General features: G+C 41.0%; 1 protein-coding gene across 5 annotated transcripts in view; it reads right to left on the bottom strand.

The window, feature by feature from the left end:
- The window catches only part of LOC18782644 (protein ACCELERATED CELL DEATH 6), a 29,533-nt gene that overhangs the window by 8,643 nt on the left and 380 nt on the right, over positions 1 to 20,510 (bottom strand). For 4 of the 5 annotated variants that reach the window (XR_002270559.1, XM_020558818.1, XM_020558821.1 and 1 more), the window contains exons 2-3: positions 19,781 to 20,492; positions 17,811 to 18,340 (exon numbers count right to left, since the gene is read on the bottom strand). Coding sequence is in view for 4 of the 5 variants with exons in the window: in XM_020558818.1 (XP_020414407.1) it covers positions 17,811 to 18,340; positions 19,781 to 20,453 (1,203 nt within the window). In the remaining variant the exon portion in view is untranslated. The remainder of the gene's footprint in view (positions 1 to 17,810; positions 18,341 to 19,780; positions 20,493 to 20,510) is intronic. The other variant, XM_020558819.1, reaches the window with a different exon arrangement.

Genomic DNA, 20,510 nt, shown 5'->3' with positions numbered 1-20,510 from the left:
ATTAATTTATTCTAGCAAAAAGAGGATTTTGCCCTCGCATTATTTAATAGGGAAAAAGTTGACTTTTTGATCGAGAAGGAATTTGGTAATTTCGCTTACGCCGTTGCATAGAGCACGACGAAATGAGTTCGCAGACATGGAGTAGACTCGAATCGGAGGTGTAACGAAGAAAATACGGTCAAAATACCGCGAAGGGCAAAACGGTAATTTGGACAAAAAGTCAGATTTTTATCCCTTTCTCCTCTCTCTCTCTCCTCTCTCTCTCTCCTCCCGCGCGCCTCCTCCCCTTCTAGCTCGTCCCGCTGCCGCTACAGCTCGGCCTGATCTTCGGCAAGGGTACCGTCAGCTCCGCCTCGGCCTCGCCGTTCTTCCCCGACCCGCCGCCGACCTGGGGCTGCCCGGAACTGGCCGGAATCTGGAGTTTTCCACCGGTTTTCAGTCGAAACTTCATCTCCTTTGATCTCCTTCGTTTCTCCACCAAATCATTCGAGTAAGGTATGGATTCTCATCTATTTTTCGTGTTCTAACTGATGGTTGGCTGGGTTTCAATCGATTTTGGCTCTAGAACACTCGATTTTCAACTTGAAAATTGGCTGAACTTCGGCCGCCGTGATCGGCCATTTCCGGTCACTTTTTGGGGTATGACCAAGAACAAAAGTGACTCCAAATGGGGTGTTTTACCTAGGGTAGGAGTTTGGAGTCTTGGTTTTGAGTTTTTCCTGCGAGCCGTTACCGCTTTGGACACCCAAAATGCCCGCGCGTGTGGTGGCGCTAGGGCGAGGGTAGTGAAGTGACTCTGTGTAGTTTTGCGATCCTCGTGTCGTCATGAGTGCGTAGGATTTCGCGGATCTCAATTTGGAGTCCGTTTGAGCCCCGAACAGATTTTTCATATTGCGCGATCCTTGGGTGCAGTGTCGTCGAGCCGTTGGATCGCACCCAAATTCAGATATGTCGTTCTACATGATTTCAGGATCATGTAGGATTCGACGGATTACGAATCGGAGTCCCGGATACTCCGAAATCGCGAACCCTGGGGCTAGAGTTTGGATATTAAGCGATAATGCAATTTTGGCTAATCCGACCGTCCGTTTCAGACCAAACTCGCAGGACATGGGTCTTTCTCTGTAAGGAACCTTTAGAGAATCCCAGATTGGCCATCGGAGATCGTGGACCCCACGAGGTTCCGGATCGGCCGGTCTGACAGTTTATCGCTTGGAACAGCTTCAGGTCTTTCAAGGCCTTTCTAATTGTCTGAAAGGCTAAAGTGGGCATAGGAGTGACTTTAAAATGAGTACACGCATTTCTAGGAGCCTGGGGCAGGGTGTTTAATTTAATTCTTTTATTGAGCAGTTTTATTAATTTAATCTTTATGGGTAATCTGACACTAGAGGACCGGCAGAACCACAGGAGGGACCTTCAAAGGGTCCAGCTAGCTCGGACCGGCAGTGAGTGGACTTTTCTTTCTTAAACGATTTTATAATTAACTTTTATATTTGATCTTGAATAAGTGTTATTACATGTTTTCTGAGCATGAATTGCATCGTGAAATATCTTTATTTTTATCATACTTAGTTGAGAAGTAGACTTGAGATTTTTAATACAGAAATAGTAACTTAGCTCAGATTTATTAGATTTCGGAGAATTATCATATTTTTCTAATTAAAACCACCATGTACCCGCTTGTTGTTAGTGATTACCCTCAAACGGACCGATGTCTACGGACATCCAGTCTGTTTACAGTTCTGTCAGTGCACTTGACATTGCCTCACGAGTTTCGGAGACGCTCGGACCGTGAGTGCCAAGATTTGCGGCTCGGCTGACTCTGTGTCCCCGAGACCTGCCAGGATTGCGGATCAGGCTGACTACGGTCCCCTGTATCTTGCCAGAGCGGCTCGAGTCGACTTGGTGTCATCGAGACCTGCCAGCGGTTCAGGCTAACCATAGTCCCCTGAATCCTGCCAGTTTGCGGCTCGGATAGACTTTGTGTCGCCGAGACCTGCCAGGGGATTTGACAGATTTTACAGGGGTACATTTAGGTGGTAGTTTAAAGGAATTTGAGTACTTTTATACAGCTATTGCTTTCAGTCATTTTATATCAGTTTCCTCAATGTTCATGCATGTTTTATATCTCCATATAATTGTTTAGTTTTACGAATTTATATACATACATTTATATATAGCTAGATGAATACCTTATATTAAACACAGTTGAACTTTAGCCTTACTTATCAAGTTATTTTTACCATGGGGGTTATTATGATTATAAACTGATTTCAAGAACATTATTTTTGTCCACTCACATTTTCAAACTTGTTTTTCACCACCAGGCTGTAGAAGTGCGCAGGCATCTACCACTGGGCCACTCCTAGCTTCCGCACCACCAAGAAACGTAGGATTTTATTGTAAAAGTTCTTGAAATCTTATAAGTTAGTAGAAAATGCTCTGATATCTCGTTTTAGTGGGAAACTTGATCTGGTGAATGCTTGGTTATTTTATTCTGGCAGTTGGTGGAAAATTATTTGCTTGTTCAACATGTGGAAGATTTTGGGTTTAGACAAAATACAGGGGAGACTCTTCTGAATTTTCGACAGGAGTCTAAGGGAAGTTTTAATAGTAATTGTAACAGGAAGGGTAAAAGGGTCATTTGTGCCCGACATTCGCCAGGTGTCGGACACGCATAGGACTGGGTTCGAATTCCAAAGTGGAATTGGGATCGGGTCCTGTCAATTTGGTATAAGAGCATAGGTTTCACTTCCTGTAGACTTCGCACTCTGTGCATCCTCGTTTTCTTTTCAAATTGGGCCCTCATGGTGGTGGTGTCTGTAGGAAAATTAGACAGTTATCCCGACGTAAGGGGATGAGATCCCCAGGTCGGGCAGGAACTACACCGGTATCTAAACCGGTAGAGTAATCTTTCGTTAGAGGCTCGTCAGGAGTCGTGCCTACTGTACCTAGTAGGCAGGGAGATCCTAACGTCCAGTAGACCTTGGAGCTGTTAGCTCAGGCTTTAGCCAAGATTGAGTAGCCCAAAGATCCATCCGTGAGATAGGTGGATCAAGTAAAGAGGATTGAGGGCTATAAATTTGGATAATGGTGGTACCCAGTAGTAAAGGAGGATTGAATTGAAAGGAATGGAGCGGATCATGGAGGTCATGGTTGTTCCACAGAATAGTAGGGTATTGGTGGGACTCGATGAAGAAGTGATACCAGGATTTTTTGACTAGTAAGTGACAAGTAATGTAGAGCCGCATTTGATAGTCAGCACTATCCACAAGTCTACAGAATGTGTGGATGCAGGAGTTTTTGCAGTTGGATAGGGGATAATGACTGGATCATAATACGAGAAAAAGGTTTCACATCTTGTTTCCTACTAGTAGAGATTGAAAGTAAGAGGTAGCACCTTGTTACGATGAGGTTACAGGCCTCCATCCGAGGTATTGTGATCAGTTAGTGGTTGATTAACTTTGGTGACGTGGTGAGGTCTGACCCAGCCAGATAATGGATAGACCACGGGGTGCACTCTGTGCACAGTATTTTGATATAGGTAATACTAGTCAGGAAGTGTTTAAGAGAGGTAACTACGGTGGTACTTACAAGTCCAGACCACCGAGTGGCCGCAAGTATGGAGGCTACCGACCTAGATTTAGTTCCAGTGAAGGTACCAGTCAGGGTAGTAGTATTGGAAATCGCTCTGGAGCTGGTGTATCCAGAAGTATTGGAAAACAGTTGTTGTCAGGATCTAACAGGAGACGCCGCCCTAATGTGCCAGATATGGTAGGTACCTTTCCGGGCCCTGCCAGTGGAGTACTACTGGAGGAGGTTATTATGGACAGTCTAGACCTTTTTAAAAAGGATTGCCGTTGTTCCTTCAACAAAGAGAAATCACTACTGCAATTCATCCCCAGACAGATGATCAGCTTAAGAAAATGACTCAAAATTTAGAAGGGTTGTTGAGACGTTGTATACTGCAGTTCGGAGTGATTGGGGTGAAAAGTTACCACTTGAGAGTGTGTACCCCAAATGACAGTTGTTAGATGAACTGAACTTTCTCGGATTACAAATCTTAAATTACCACTGGTGTCTATAACTGAGATGTTTCCAATTGATGCTTTATACGAGACATAGTATAGACCACCCAAGTGTGAAGATGGAATGGTAAGCAAGGTTTATTGATATCTGAAAGTGTTGAAGGAAATAAAGAACCTTATTGGATTAATCAGAGAAAGACTCAAGTGACCCAGGATTGACAAGGAGTTATGCAGATACCAGAAGAAAGATCTTCAGTTGGGTATTCTTCCAAAAAAATTTATTCGCCTCAGGAAAGTATAGCGAGATTTAAGGAAGCGAGGGAACCAAATCCTCGCTATATCGAACCCAATGAGATTACAGAATGTGTGGGCCAAAGGTCTTACAGGCTTACTCTGCCCGCAGATCTAGTACAGTGACTTGATATTTTTCGTATGCCCACGCTTCGAAAAGAAAAATTCGATCCATCTCATATGTTAGATCGATAATCAATATAATTGGAGGCTGATTTCACTTATGGGAAACAGTTAGTTCAGATTTTGAAATGGGAAGTGTTTAGCTTTCAGTGACAAAGGCTGTGTGGTAACCCGAGTTGTAGATACAGGAGCAGTTCTTCCCCCTCTTTGAATGACAGGTAGGTAAATTTCAAGGACGAAATTTTTATAAGGGGGGTAGATTGTAATAACCCAAAACAAAATATCTAAAAATTAGGATTAATTTATTCTAGCAAAAAGACGATTTTGCCCTCGCATTATTTAATAGGGAAAAAGTTGACTTTTTGATCGAGAAGGAATTTGGCAATTTCGCTTACGCCGTTGCGTAGAGCACGGCGAAACGAGTTCGTAGACACGGAGTAGACTCGAATCGGAGTTGTAACGAAGAAAATACGGTCAAAATACCGCGAAGGGTAAAACGGTAATTTGGACAAAAAGTCAGATTTTTATCCCTTTCTCCTCTCTCTCTCTCTCTCCTCATTTTTCTCTCTCCTCCCACGCGACCAGCCGCGCGCCTCCTCCCCTTCCAGCTCGTCCCGCCGCCGCTACAGCTCGACCCGATCTCCGGCAAGGGTACCGTCAGCTCCGCCTCGGCCTCGCCGTTCTTCCCCGACCTACCGCCGACCTGGGGCCGCCCGGAACTGGCTTGAATCTGGAGTTTTCTGTCGGTTTTCAGTCGAAACTTCATCTCCTTCGATCTCCTTCGTTTCTCCACCAAATCATTCGAGTAAGGTATGGATTCTCGCCTATTGTTCGTGTTCTAACTGATGGTTGGCGGGGTTTAGATCGATTTTGGCTCTAGAACACTCGATTTTCAACTTGAAAATCGGCCGAACTTCGCCCGCCATGATCGGCCATTTCCGGCCACTTTTTGGGGTATGACCAAGAACAAAATTGACTCCAAATGGGGTGTTTTACCTAGGATAGGAGTTTGGAGTCTTGGTTTCGAGTTTTTCCGGCGAGCCGTTACCGCTTTGGACACCCAAACTGCCCGCGCGTGTGGTGGCGCATGGGCGAGGGTAGTGAAGTGACTCTGTGTAGTTTTGCGATCCTCGTGTCGTCACGAGCGTGTAGGATTTCACGGATCTCAATTTGGAGTCCGTTTGAGCCCCGAACAGATTTTCCATTTTGCGCGATCCTTGGGTACAGTGTCGTCGAGCCGTTGGATCGCACCCAAATTCAGATATGTCATTCTACATGATTTCAGGATCGTGTAGGATTCGACGGATTGCAAATCGGAGGCCCGGATACTCCGAAATCGCGAACCCTGGGGCTAGAGTTTGGATTTTAAGCGATAATGCAATTTTGGCTAATCCGACCGTCCGTTTCGGACCAAACTCGCAAGACATGGGTCTTACTCTGTAAGGAACCTTTAGAGAATCCCAGATTGGCCATCGGAGATCGTGGACCCCACGAGGTTCCGGATCGGCAGGTCTGACAGTTTATCGCTTGGAACAACTTCAGGTCTTTCAAGGCCTTTCTAATTGTCTGAAAGGCTAAAGTGGGCATAGGAGTGACTTTAAAATGAGTACACGCATTTCTAGGAGCCGGGGGCAGGGTGTTTAATTTAATTCTTTTATTGAGCAGTTTTATTAATTTAATCTTTATGGGTAATCAGGCACCAGAGGACCGGCAGAACCACAGGAGGGACCTTCAAAGGGTCCAGCTAGCTCGGACCAGCAGTGAGTGGACTTTTCTTTCTTAAATGATTTTATAATTAACTTTTATATTTGATCTTGAATAAGTGTTATTACATGTTTTCTGAGCACGAATTGCATCGTGAAATATCTTTATTTTTATCATACTTAGTTGAGCAGCATACTTGAGATTTTTAATACAGAAATAGTAACTTAGCTCAGATTTATCAGATTTCGGAGAATTATCAGATTTTTCTAATTAGAACCACCATGTACCCGCTTGTTTTTAGTGATTACCCTCAAACGGACCGATGTCTACGGACATCCAGTCTGTTTATAGTTCTGTCAGTGCACTTGACATTGCCTCGGAGGTTTCGGGGACGCTCGGACCGTGAGTGCCAGGATTTGTGGCTCGGTTGATTCTGTGTCCCTGAGACCTGCCAGGATTTGCGGCTCGGCTGACTCTGTGTCCCCGAGACCTGTCAGGATTTGCAGCTCGGCTGACTCTGTGTCCCCGAAACTTGCCAAGATTTGCGGCTCGGCTGACTCGGTGTCCCCGAGACCTGCCAGGATTTGCGGCTCGGCTGACTCTGTGTCCCCGAGACCTGCCAGGATTGCGGATCAGGCTGACTACGGTCCCCTGTATCTTGCCAGAGCGGCTCGAGTCGACTTGGTGTCATCGAGACCTGCCAGCGGTTCAGGCTGACCATAGTCCCCTGAATTCTGCCAGTTTGCGGCTCGGATAGACTTTGTGTCGCCTAGACCTGCCAGGGGATTTGACGGATTTTACAAGGGTACATTTAGGTGGTAGTTTAAAGGAATTTGAGTACTTTTATACAGCTATTGCTTTCAGTCATTTTATATCAGTTTCCTCAATGTTCGTGCATGTTTTATATCTCCATATAATTGTTCAGTTTTACGAATTTATATACATACATTTATATATAGCTAGATGAATACCTTATATTAAACATAGTTGAACTTTAGCCTTACTTATCAAGTTATTTTTACCATGGGGGTTATTATGATTATAAACTGATTTCAAGAACATTATTTTTGTCCACTCACATTTTCAAACTTGTTTTTCACCACCAGGCTGTAGAAGTGCGCAGGCATCCACCACTGGGCCACTCCTAGCTTCCGCACCACCAAGAAACGTAGGATTTTATTGTAAAAGTTCTTGAAATCTTGTAAATTAGTAGAAAATGCTCTGATATCTCGTTTTAGGGGGAAACTTGATCTGGTGAATGCTTGGTTATTTTATTCTGGCAGTTGGTGGAAAATTATTTGCTTGTTCAACAGGTGGAAGATTTTGGGTTTAGACAAAATACAGGGAAGACTCTGCCGAATTTTCGGCAGGAGTCTAAGGGAAGTTTTAATAGTAATTGTAACAGGAAGGGTAAAAAGGTCATTTGTGCTCGACATTCGCCAGGTGTCGGACACGCACAGGACTTGGTTCGAATTCCAAAGTGGAATTGGGATCGGGTCCTGTCAGACTACCCATGTAAAACATAGTAAATGAAATTTGTTGTAATTTAATTATGGTAGTGTAAATATGGCAATGACAAATTAAAATCAAGTTGCACACAAAATTTGCAATCACAAATTAAATTACAACATATAATGTATAAATAAATTTAGATATATACATAAATTTGAAAATAGATTTGAATCTGTCTATTTGATTTTCAGTGGTCTTTATGAATATAAGCACAACCCCGTCTTATTTAATGATTTAATCAAGCATTAAACTATTATACAAACTATAATGTGTAAATTAAGTCTCACATCGGAGAATAAAATAATAATTCAAATTTAAAATATAAACATTTAACTTTTCAATTGTACCGAAATATTTGAATTTTTTTCGTAATTCATATGAAACTTAAGTTCATTAAGGTAACATGTATAATTTTTATAATAATTATTTAAAATAAAGAAAAAAATTAACTTTAAAAAAAAACATTGCCAGAGGTTTGCGCGACGTAATGAGAACATCCATGTCGCGCAAGTTGCGATAATTTCCCAGTGAAAATACAACCTTGCGCGACAAAGTATTCGTATCGTCGCGCAACACTTCTTTATGCTACGAAATTATAGATATTCGTCGCGCAAAACATATTTATAAATCACAATTTCATAAATAAAGTGTTGACCCTATTTGTGATTTAACCCATAATTCATCCACATTCCAAGAGGCATTTTTAAAATAAAAATAGAATTGGTATATTAGAATAATAATAAGTGACATTCGAATATATTTAAAAAACAGATATACAATTTAAATTTAAAATATAAGTTTAATATAATTGTCTACATAAAGGTGTACTCAATTAACTCGGATTAGGTTCGGTTACTAGATCAAGTTACGTGAGTATCCAAGCGTAATCAAGTCGATGAGGTTTCTGCGATGTAATAGAATGAGTTTGATTGAAGCAGTGGAGGTTGTAGTGGTTCAAATCAATGGTGGTTACTCTTGGGTTCAAGTGGGTTGAGTGAGGCTGCGTGTTCAAGGAAGAGAATCCTTTGAGATGAGATGAGATCACGTGAGTGAGATGTGAGTTGATTTGTTAATTAAAGTTTGATCATTGTGATTTTCTTTGTACAAAGGTGTTTATTATTTTTTAATAGAGTATATATTTTTTTTAAATAAAAAATTTAGGGTTTATTTTTTTAGGAAAAGGATAAGTCATACAAGTGCACGGCCTTATTTTTAAAAAAACCCCTAATTTTTTAATTTTTAACTTTTAAGGCATATATTAAGACTCTTGCCCAATTTTGGTTTTGCATTTCTTTTGGTTCTATCCAAGTTTTTAATGGTCTAAGTTTTGGTAAAGGGAAGGCTAAAGGTGAACTGGGCATTTATGAGAAATCTAACTGGGCACAGCTAGCAAATTGAACTAGAGTATTTTTCCTTGTATAAAAAAAAAAATTTAAAACATTCTTATGGTGTTTATTATTTTTGAATAGAGTATATTTTTCTGGGTATTTTTATTTTTAAAAAATTAATATACTCTATTCAAAAATAATAAACACCATAAGAATGTATAAAAAAAAATTTATTTTAATTTATAATATGTATAAGAATGTATAAAAAAAAAAATTTAATTTAGATTTAAAATATTACTTTGCTAGAGGTTTGCGCGACGAACAATGTCTTCTATGTCGCGCAAGGTTTATTAATTTAGGGTTTAGGGTTTAGGGGTTGATACAATCTTGCGCGACGATAGAGTCTTTTCGTCGCGCAAAATGATCAGACCCTTCACTAAACCCTAAACCCAAAAATTTCTGGCGGAATAACAACCTTGCGCGACGGTGTTGTCCACTCGTCGCTCAAGGAGACAAAATTTTTGGCGAAATAAGCACCCTGCATGACGGTTTTTCTTATTCGTCGCGCAATGTAATGAAAATTTGGGCGGAAAACTACCTTGCGCGACGCCATAATTTTTTTTTCTCCGTCGCGCAAGGTTTATTAAACATACCTTGCGCGACGCATTGCTTTCTTTGTCACGCAAGATCCATTAAATTTTCAGAAAAATCGCGACAGCCTCCTTTCTTCCTCACTTCCTCTCTCTCCACCGTCACCTCAGCCCACTACTTCTCCGGAAAAAGGACCGAGCCGCCACAACCTTCGTAGCCCAGACCTTCCCCCGCCGTCGGAAATTGCTGGGTATGACAAATTCTTCACCGGCCTCGTTCTCTCTCCTCCGGCCACCAAATCCGACACCTGAGGTATGGTTTTTGGACTATTTTTCGTGCTCTAACTGATGGTTGGGTTGGATTTGGTTAATTGTCGCAATAGGTTTCTGGAATTTAAACCCTAGGTTTTGGCCGGTTTTTGAATTTAATTTTCGGCCACTTTCGGCCATTTTTTGGGGTAGGTCTGGGAACAAAAGGGGCTCCAATTGATGTTTTGAACCCAAGATAGGAACCTTGGCCCTTAGTTTTTAGAATTTTTCGGCGATTGTTATCGCTTTGGACACCCACGTGCTGCCGGCTCATTGGGTCCTAGTGCAATCGCCTATTTGTCACGAGCGCGTAGGTGTGCTCGGATTTGAATTTGGTTACCGTTTGAGTCTCGAATGGATTTCGCTTATTGTGCGATTTTCAGGTTTGATATGTTCGGACCGTTATATTGTACCTTGTGTCTCTAGGATCATCCAGGATTCGACGGATCGTGGATCAAAGTCCCGGATACTCCGAAATCGCAAACCCTAGGTCAAGCTATGCTTTTAATTAATTAGTTAAAATTCTTAATGAAATTGTATGTGCTTACACTTATATATTCGTAAATTTGATTAATTTGTATGTGTATTAATGAAATTGTGCAGATGTCATACCTGATTAGACGTCGTAGGTCGGTGACGACTGCACCGAGTTCGGAGCCCTCGGCTCAACCGGCATCTGCTGCCACTGCTCCAGCACTGATGGACCACGTGCCAGTTGGTCCCGGGGGGTCCCAGGCGCCTGCATCATCAGCTTTATCAGTGGCGCAGCCTGTTGGCGCTAGGTGGCGGCACCGGCCTGCAAGCACCACCGACACCACAACGACCGACGGTACTGGTGCCTCGGGGTCACAGCCAGGTATAGATTTCCTTCAACTCTAGTTCTTTTTTTTATTTTTTCTATTGTGAATTTTATAGTTAAATTTTTTATTTATTTAACATTAATGTCATATTTCTTTACAGCCAAGAAGAACACTCGAGGGCAGTGTCGGCAGCTGAAGCCGGCGAAGGCCACCTGGGTGACCAAGAGTCGTATCAGCATCGGATACGACAAGCGCCATCGGGCTGCACCCACGGCGGAGTTGCATAGCTCCTTGGCCCACGACATTGCCACATCGTTCGGACCCATTGCCCAATGCAATGGAAGTCTTGGAAGGTCATGCTTGACGAGATCAAGATGGAGGTTCGCGGCCATTTGTCGGTATGTATCCTACCTTTTAATTATTTTTCTTTCAAACTTTATATATTTCTATTACTTAATGTATGTAATTAATTTATTACAGACAAACTACAACTTAGAGGACCTCAACGACGAATCGTTGGCGTACGTCAACAGACTCTTCGCTGAGAGGTACAAGCAGTGGAAGAGCGACTTGCACCACCATTTTGAGGCGTTTGATGATCCGCAAGTCACTCTTCAGGAGGGTTGTCCGAAGGAGCTTGAGGGGTGGGAGGAAAGTTGGGCATGGCTCTGCGCTCATTTTCAGGCGCCTGATTATGTGGTATTTTTTAACAATATTTGTTTAATTATTACATATTTCTTACTAATGTTTATTTAATTTTTTATATTTCATTATTATTTAATTTTTTATTTTTTGTATAACAGAATAAAGCCCAAGTCAATAAGGGTAATAGGAAGAAGAAGACTCTTCTCCACCATTCCGGTTCCAGGCCCTTCGCATATAGGATGGATGCACAGCGGCGGGTAAAGCGGCGGGTAATAATAAAATAATTTATATTTAATTTTTAATATGTCATTATTATTAATTTATTTTTTTCATACTAATATTTTTCCTCTCTTGTTCAATTTAGGGGGGGTCCAAATTCCCAGAGATCGATGTCTTTGGTGACGTTTATGTTCGACATGGGAATGAGTTGGCCGAGTCCCTTCATGTAAGTATTATTTAATTGTAATTCTTATGTTACGCATTCAATTATATGCATGTTTTAATTTATATTTTATATTATGTTAAACAGACGACGATGGTGGAGAGGAGCCAGTTGGTTCTTCAGGAGTCCGCCTCTCAACTTCCTCCCGAGACTCCGATCGAGTCTGTGGATCTTCCACAGGATGCTGGATTTCATATCTTGACGGAGACGTTGGATCAGACTCTCGGGAGGAGGCCGGGAACATATTGTCGAGGGATGGAGAATGCCCGGCGGAGGGAACTGGACCCCATTCATCAGCGCAGTCAAACAGTCAGGTGACTGCTTTGCCAGCACAGGTGGCCGTGCTTCAGGGTCAGATGTCGGTGATTCTGCAGTCCCTCGCGCGGTCCAGCATTCCAGTCCCGCAATTTGATGCGTCGACCTCCAAGCATGCCCGCTAGACCACTGCCCCTGTGGACCCCCAGACCTCCAAGCTACATATGCCTGACGACCAAGTAGATTTTGGTACATTATTTGATTAGTTTTTTATTTTTATAATTATATTTTAAACATTTCTCTTGTAACACATTTATTTTATTTTATATAATTTTTTGTTCTCTTCAATTCATTTTGTGATTACAATTTCATTTATTTACCCAAAAAAAAAATATTTTCTTACAAAATAAAAAAAAGTAATATTAAATTTAAATAATATATATTAATTTTGCGCGACGAAACGTGTTTCGTAGCGCAAATTCACATTTTACAAAATAAAAAAACTAAAAACAACATTTTAATTACATATATTTATTCTTGCGCGACGAAGATATTCGTCTCGCGAAAACATTTTGCGCGACGAATGAATGTTTCGTCGCGCCATACTCTTCGTCGCTCAAATATACCTGCGACGAATATGCTTTCGTCGCGCAAAGGTTTATGCGACAAACAACTGTGTCGTCCCTAAACCTTTGGTGCAACAATGGTTAACCTCGTCGCTCAATTTTGCGCGACGAATGCGGAAACTTGGTCGCTCAAAGTCTTTCTTCACGCTCTTTGCACTACGGATTGTGAGCGACGAATTTTTTGTCGCGCTGAAATTTGTGCGACTAAATGTGACTTTCTGCAACGAAATCCTCTTCGTCGCGCAAAGCGTAAAATGTAGTAGTGTCATTTTTAGGTTGTTAATTGCGACTTTGAGAGTTTTGTTTTTATTGGTTTTTTGGCTGTCCCTTGATCTATTCACCTCATCTCATATTTATAGAAAATATTGGAGTGAGGCTTCTAATCTTTTAATAATGGGCTGCAGATTTTTCAAAAGAAAGATCTTTTATTTTAAATGCCAAGAAAACGGGGAAGTTTATCTGTTCTGGCAGAGAAGAACCATCAACAGTCAGTTCCTATGGTGGTCTTTTCCTTACTTTTCCCAAAAAGAAAACCAACCCCTTTTGCTCTCTGTTTGTTCCTTGGGAAGAAGGAAAGATACAATCTGTTTATGATGGTCAGTTTGCTTTTTTCTGTTTGAACAACCCCCTTGCTTCCTACTTATCTTTTGAGATCGTAGTCTGCTTATCTCTTGGAAAGGTCACCTGCTTTTGTGCAGAGATTCTCTGTATGTATTTAAAAAATGGATTTTGATCTTTTTGTTGCAAAGATTTGAAGAAGTCTTCCTTTTGTACCTGCCTTCATTAACTCTCTATAACTCTTCTGTGATGGTTTAAATTTTTGACTTTTCAAAGTCAAGTAGTCACGTGGGGCTCTTCTAGGAAAACCAGTTTTTAGTAGGAAAAGATTTGCGGACTTGCTTTTGAGATCAAGTGGCGAGGATTCTTCAGAAGCTGGACTTAATCCAATTTAGAGGTTTTTTGACCTGCTTAGTGATGAATTGCCATTTAATTGGCAATTTCATTGATTTATTTACTCATTATGTAACACCCTGACTCCAAATTAAACCCCTTATTTAAATTATTTAAATTATTTAAGGAAAATTATAAATTTACCCTTGAGATAGGGGTATTTTGGTCATTTTCTTATCCGGAGAGAGTTTGGGGCAGTGACTAGTATTTTTGGATAGGTCGTATTGAGATGAGTTCGTAGACACGTAGTGGGCTTGAATCGGAGTTGTAACGAGAGAGATATGGTCAAAAGAAACCCAGTGGCACAATCATAATTATTTCGAAATGGGATTTTTATAAAAATCAGATTTCTCTCTCTCTCTCTCTCTCTCTCTCTCTCTCTCTCTCTCTCTCTCTCTCTCTCTCTCTCTCCCGCGTGCTCTCTCTCTCTCTCCCCGTCGGTCTCTCTCTCTCTCTCTCTCTCTCTCTCTCTCTCTCTCTCTCCCGCGTGCTCTCTCTCTCTCTCCCCGTCGGTCTCTATCTCTCTCTCCTCGAACCTCCAGCCACCGACCGCGGCTGCGGACGGGACTGGTGCCAAAAGGACCTGCTCGACCTCGGCGTCACGACCCAGCCCTCCCCCGACATCGGGCGCCGCTCCAGCAGCCGAAAAAAGGTGATTTTTGCCCGGTTTTCGCTCGAACTTCGCCGGCTCAGATCTCCCTCCTCCGGCCACCACTTCTGGCGATCAAGGTATGGAAATTCATCGATTCTTCCTATTCTAGCTGCCTGTTGGGTAGGATTGGATCGATTTTTAGCGTAGGCAATTCGATTTTCGAATTGAAATTCGGCCGGTTTTGGGATCGCTATTCCGGCCACTTCCGGTCAGTTTTTAGGGTAGGTCCAAGAACAAAAGTGGCTCCAAATAGGGTGTTATACTTGGGGTAGGAGTTTGGAGCCGTGGTTTTGAGATTTTCCGGCCATGCGTAATCGCTTTGGACACCTAACGGTGCTGGCGCATGTGGCGGAGCGTGGGCGAGGGTAGTGAAGTAGCACTATGTCTCGATGAGATCCTTAGGTTGTCACGAGTGCGTAGGATTTCGCGGATCTCAATTCGGACGTCGTTTGACTATCTAACGGATATCGCCTAGTGCGCGTTATCCGGGTTCGATAGTTTGGATGGTCTCAAATTTAATATATGTTAATCTAGGTATTTCTAGAATCGTGTAGGAATTTACGGATCGTGAATCGGAGCCCCGGATGTTCCGATTTAATAATTTAAAGTTTATCTTTTATAATAACCGTCAGATCATGCGATCGTGAGTGATCCGACCGTCCGATCTGAACCAAACTTGCAGGACTAGTGCCCTATACCTTATAGAACCCATAGGAACTTTCGGATCAGAATTTGGAGGTCGTGGCCCCCGTAGGCCCGTTTGACCAGGGTTAGGGTAGTTTGACCTTTGGTTGACCGTGAGTCTCCTAGAGTAATCTCACCTTCCTAGGGGGATTATCGAATGCTAGACTATTGTTGAGGTTTACACAATATTAGAATTAAATTATATATTTATATGTTTGTAAAGGTATAAAAAGAGTTTAGGATGTCAGTTTGAAGTGCTATACGCACTACTTTAGGTACCTCCCTGGATTTCGGTTACTCTACAAGTATCACCCTGTGAAAGTTAGGTCCCACGTGGCGTAGGTTATCCGGCGTGCTGACAGGCCCCATACGTGGCGTTGGTTGTACCGGCGTATGGGGAGATTATGTGATATTGTGTTGAGGTCGCACGTGGCGTAGGTTATCCGGCGTGTCGACAGGCCCCATACGTGGCGTTGGTTGTACCGGCATATGGGGAGATGTGATATGATGTGCAGGTCTCGCGTGACGTAGGTTATCTGGCGTTGAGACAGACCCCATACGTGGCGTTGGTTGTACCGGCATACGGGGAGATATTGTGATAGTATGGTATGGTCGCACGTGGCGTAGATTATTCGGCGTAGATTATTCGGCGTGTTGACAGGCCCCATACGTGGCGTTGGTAGTACCAGCGTATGGGGAGATTATGTGAAATACAGGAAAATGAAATAAGGTATCGCCTATGTGTGGAACTAGGTTTTATGGAAGAACTACGTGTGGCTTGATCCCTCAGGGAGGGTACGTAGGCAGCCTAAGGTTATTAGGTGCAGCCGCGGACTAAATGTTAGTCATATTGTTATATGGAGATTGGTTCGGACCATGTTGTTGGTCCTGAAATTTAGGTGAAAATGTGATTGTGTTAGGAGGCTAAAACCTCATATGTTGAAATTTAGTAGTCATAATTCATATTTGAATTTATTGTTTGCCTTGTTTAAGACATGAATTGATTTGTTAGCATGTTTGGTAGTTTGTTGAGAATTATTGGAAGGCCGAAGGCTGTTTATGTGAATTGCATGAAATTATATTGTGCATGCTTCCAGTTGTGGATATTAAATGTGTTTTTATGAAGGTTGAAATTTTGAAAAATGTCGAATTTATAGGGGAGACTCTGCCGAAATTTCGGCAGAAAGTCTCGGTCTTTAGTAAGTGGGCCCAACATCGAGATGATGTCGAGAATTCCACAAGATTTGCCTCGGGTTTTGAGAAATTCGGGGCGGGTCCTTTCACATTATTATTTATTAGTTTTTTGTGTTCTTAAACCTCTGCCATTTTTTGAAAAAGACGTGGGCCTCTAATGTTGATTGGGCTGCTTTCCTTTTCTTCAAAGCCCAAGACTGTTCATTTATCATGGGTTTGACAAATTCTGGGTTAGGCTCGCAGAATTCGAGAATTCAGTATAGGCTTTCTCTATTTTAGGCTGCTCTTCAGTTTCTTTTAAATATCAAGCCCAAGCTATGCTCATGTTTGTGGGTTGCATAAATAGGCTGGGCTTCGCAGAATTTAGGCCCAAACAGAAAGCCACAAGGAAAGGAAGAAAAAGAGAAAACAATTCAACAATGTAATTGATTCCAACCACACTAACATAGGCAAGGTGAAGTGGGAGTTAGGTATTGAATTAAAATAGGAATGATGGTGTTGGAATCCATCATGATGTTTCTCCTTCTTAGCCCTATAAATAGAGAAGTCTTCAAGCTTCAAAAGACACAGCAAGCTCACAATCTTCTCTGGAGCTCTCTCTCCTTCCTCCAATTCTTCTAGTTTTAATTTCTTTATTTTTATTTTATGGGAAACTAACTAGCTAGGGAGAAAGCTTTTAATATGAGTATGTAATTTTTATTAGTTTGATCCAAACTTGAGCTTTAATATGAATTTGTAGTTTTGTTCAAATGGAATTTGTAGTTTTTCTTTTTAATTAATTGATGAATGTTTGATATTCTATTTCATGGGTTCAATCATGTTTTTCCCATTGTGTAGTAAAAACTTTCATGCTTTTAAAAGAGGAGATAATTAGTAAGATTAATAGAATTTCGACGAAGATTATTTTTTGATAGTTTGTTGCCAATGTTACAAGTTATACTTAGAATACTTCTAAAGGAAATTAAAAAGAGCTTTAATTATTTTGAACAACTACAATGGAAAATATTTTGTGGATCAAATTAATAAGAATTGCATGCTTATGTTAAAAGTGGAACCCCAATGCCTTAGTGTTTTAATCAATTAAATTTTCTTTAAATCAAATCTTGATTAAACCTACTTCTTAATCACAATTGTTCTTTTTCATCTATGTTATTTTCTTTACACCGCTCTCTATGGATACGACACTCGGACTTCCGAGCTACACTGCTATAAGACACCTTTGCTTGGGTTTTGCAAAGTGGTACTAACAAATGGTGGAAATTTGAACTGAATTTTTATATTTCGATTTGTTGGAAATTTGAACTTCTAGTATTTTAAATGATTCCAAATGGTGGGATGGAAATAAGGCAATATAAGGCAATGGGCTAGCCTAACCATCAGGACAGGCTGAGCTTTGGGCCATAGACTCTTGGGCTACCCACTTTGGACCACGGATCACAGGTTGAATGATGATCCCTATTTTAAATCATCCATTCCAACTTATTTATATCAACCTCAAGTGTTTTCAGTATTTTCTCAATTACTTGTTTCTCCTTTTAGTTCTTTTTTCAATTTCTAGACTACTAAATGCTCACTTGTACTTAACATACTAAATAAAACAAGGAAGTCCCTTGGTTATGATAGCCAAAGTCATGATCATCAATAATATGATAAAAGTAGATATAGCACAAACTTACCCCATGATATGATGCACTAGTTTCCAAAGTGCTTTCTGACATGTCAAGAGCTGTCATGCCCCTATCATTCAAGACCTTGAAGTTGATCCTCCTATCCAAAATGAAAAGGTGCACAACCTTGGGATGATGGTACATCTTTGCCAAGTGCAAAGGAGTATTTCCTCTGTTATCTTTTTGGTTTATCAACATTTGAAACTCAACCTTCTTGAGAAAATATTTGACAAGATTTTCCTCGCCACATCTTGCTGCAACATGGAGTATATTTTGGTCACTTGAGTTCCTCAATTCCATTGAATCGGGACAATGTCGAAGTAGCTCTTTAACAATGTCGACATGACCTTTGCTTGATGCACAATGGATCGGGAAGTTCCCATAATGATCCTTTCGATGAGAATCCTTGAGACGTCTGCCTAAGAAGCGAACCCCTTCTAAATAACCAATTGATGCTGCACAATGCAGTGGAGTCCTCCCTTTCTCATCTTCTAAGTTCAAAATATTTGCTTCCATGTTTGATATTATCTTTAGGACTTCTGGCATCAGTAAATGAATATTGTATAAATTAGAACAACATGATTATAATGAGAATGTTTTTCTATGAAGAGGTTGTAACATCTATCAAAATTTATCACACTGGTCGCTGCGACAAAAAAAATAGTCACATTAATATAGCCCCTTACAATTCAAAAATTCTAGACCATAACCCACCAATAATAAAACCTTTAAGTAAAACCCAATTTTAAAATTAGATGCCAATTTTAAAATCACCGATAATTCTTTTGAAGTTTACTAAGAATTAATTACCTTAGTTTGTTGTATTTTAATGTACCTAGAAAATGTAGCGATCAAGAACTATAGGGAGCAAAAACACATTCTTTCCCTTTGAAAAAATTAATTTCAAGAACTATAGGGAACTATTAAAACCTGAAATGGATATAAAAATTATCTGACCAATATTAATTTAAAATTTATGCAAAATTGAAACACCATTAATATGCATAATGGAAAACAGAAATTAGAGGTATTTTTGTAATCTGAAAAAGTACAATAAATCAGATTTTAAGCTTAATTAGGTAACTTGATGAGTTAAATTATAGTCATCGGATTTTACTTATAATAGTTGGGTTTTATTTCTAGAAAAATAAAATGATGGGTTGTAAAAAAAACAATAGTTTGAAGAGGAAAAGTCATATTAACTATTTAAAAAAGTAGAATTATTTTTCCCAAACCCTAGCCGCTCTCTCCCTCTTTGAGTCCTAAAAGAAAATTCCATAAAGGGGGGAGGAGGAAGAAGCGTCACTGCCCCTCCTCCCTCTCTTCTCTTCTCGTCTTTTCCTTTTAGGTTATTGAATAAGTCCACTGGGCGGTTTGAATAAAAAGCATCTTGTGGTGGTTTCTTCTAAGCTATGGTTAGATTGAAGTTCCCCATCACTCCTTTTAGTCTATGTTCTCAATCAAATCCCACTCTCAAAACCCGCTCCCTAAAGCCGCTCATGTTCTTTAATTTTAATTTTACATCGTCTTTGACGGAGGTTATTGCAAATCACCCAATTGTTCTTTGGCAAAGTTATTGTTTTCGTTTATTTGTTCACTCTTATGCGCAGGTAGATCGCTGGAAATCATATTTTCCCCAGATCTGTTATGAATGCGGCGGTGGGTGTGGCCGCGACGGCGCTTCTTCAGGTGTTGGTGGTAGGGTTTGTTTAGACTCATGGGTTGATTTAGGGTTTTGGTTATGTTGTGTTTATGGGCTTTGTTTGGGCTTATGGCTAATTGTGGTGTGGTGAGCTAGTAGTTTTGGTGCGGCTTTTGTCCGCGTTAGTTTTGCTTTTAGCAAGCTAGTTTGTTGCCCTCTTGGGATTCGTATTTTAGATGTTTTGTTTATATCCTTGATTGTACTATTGAAGTTTATCTAATGAAGTTTTTATTTGATAAAAAAAAAAAAAAAAGAATTATTATTTCAACGTACGAACCTTTTTTCTGGCGGCCTAGAATTGCAGCAAACAACGGGGACTTGCCTTGAATTTCTGTGTCCTTCTCAACTGCTTTTTCTTTTATTAGCTTCACTATCTCAACAAGCCCTTGTTCAGCGGCCAGATACAAAGGGGACTTTTGTTCCTTATTAGTGTAAAGTGAAACGGCAGGATCAGCCTCTATCAAACACTTGGCTACTAATTGGTGACCTTGAATCAGGGCTTCGTGCAGGGCAGTGTTTTCCTCATTATTTTTCATCCTCAGCAACGTCAATACATCAGCATTATTTTCAATGTTTGTTGTTCCTCGTGCTTCACGGAGAAGAGTGTTTGTTGTCGTATCTATATCTTCGGCTTTGGCCGCAATGTGGAGCGCGGTGTCGCCTTCAAAGTTTTTCTCTAACAAAAGGGGCTTGTGTTCTTGCAAGATCTTGGCTGCTAGTTCGACATGGCCGGAGCTCACAGCTATGTGAACAAATGTGTTATTCTGGGGGCTTCGTCGAGACAGAAGCTGAACTCGAGCATTGGGATCATGAAGCTCATTTGCAATAGTGTCGTTAAATCTATTTGTGTTGCCTCGAGTAGCATAGCTGTACAGCTGCTGGTATAAGCGCAAGTTATCAGCATCACCGTCTGTTTCTTCAAAGTCCTGTGTTCGATGATGTGCTTCCATTTCCTGTGTGATGGTAGTTCCGTTACAGTCCGTACCTCCCTATTAGTTAACGGCCTC

Source organism: Prunus persica, chromosome G3 (assembly GCF_000346465.2).
Source record: "Prunus persica cultivar Lovell chromosome G3, Prunus_persica_NCBIv2, whole genome shotgun sequence".
Taxonomy (NCBI): Eukaryota; Viridiplantae; Streptophyta; class Magnoliopsida; order Rosales; family Rosaceae; genus Prunus; species Prunus persica.
Note: the sequence above shows the minus strand (reverse complement) of the source record. Positions and strands in the feature narration are given on the sequence as shown.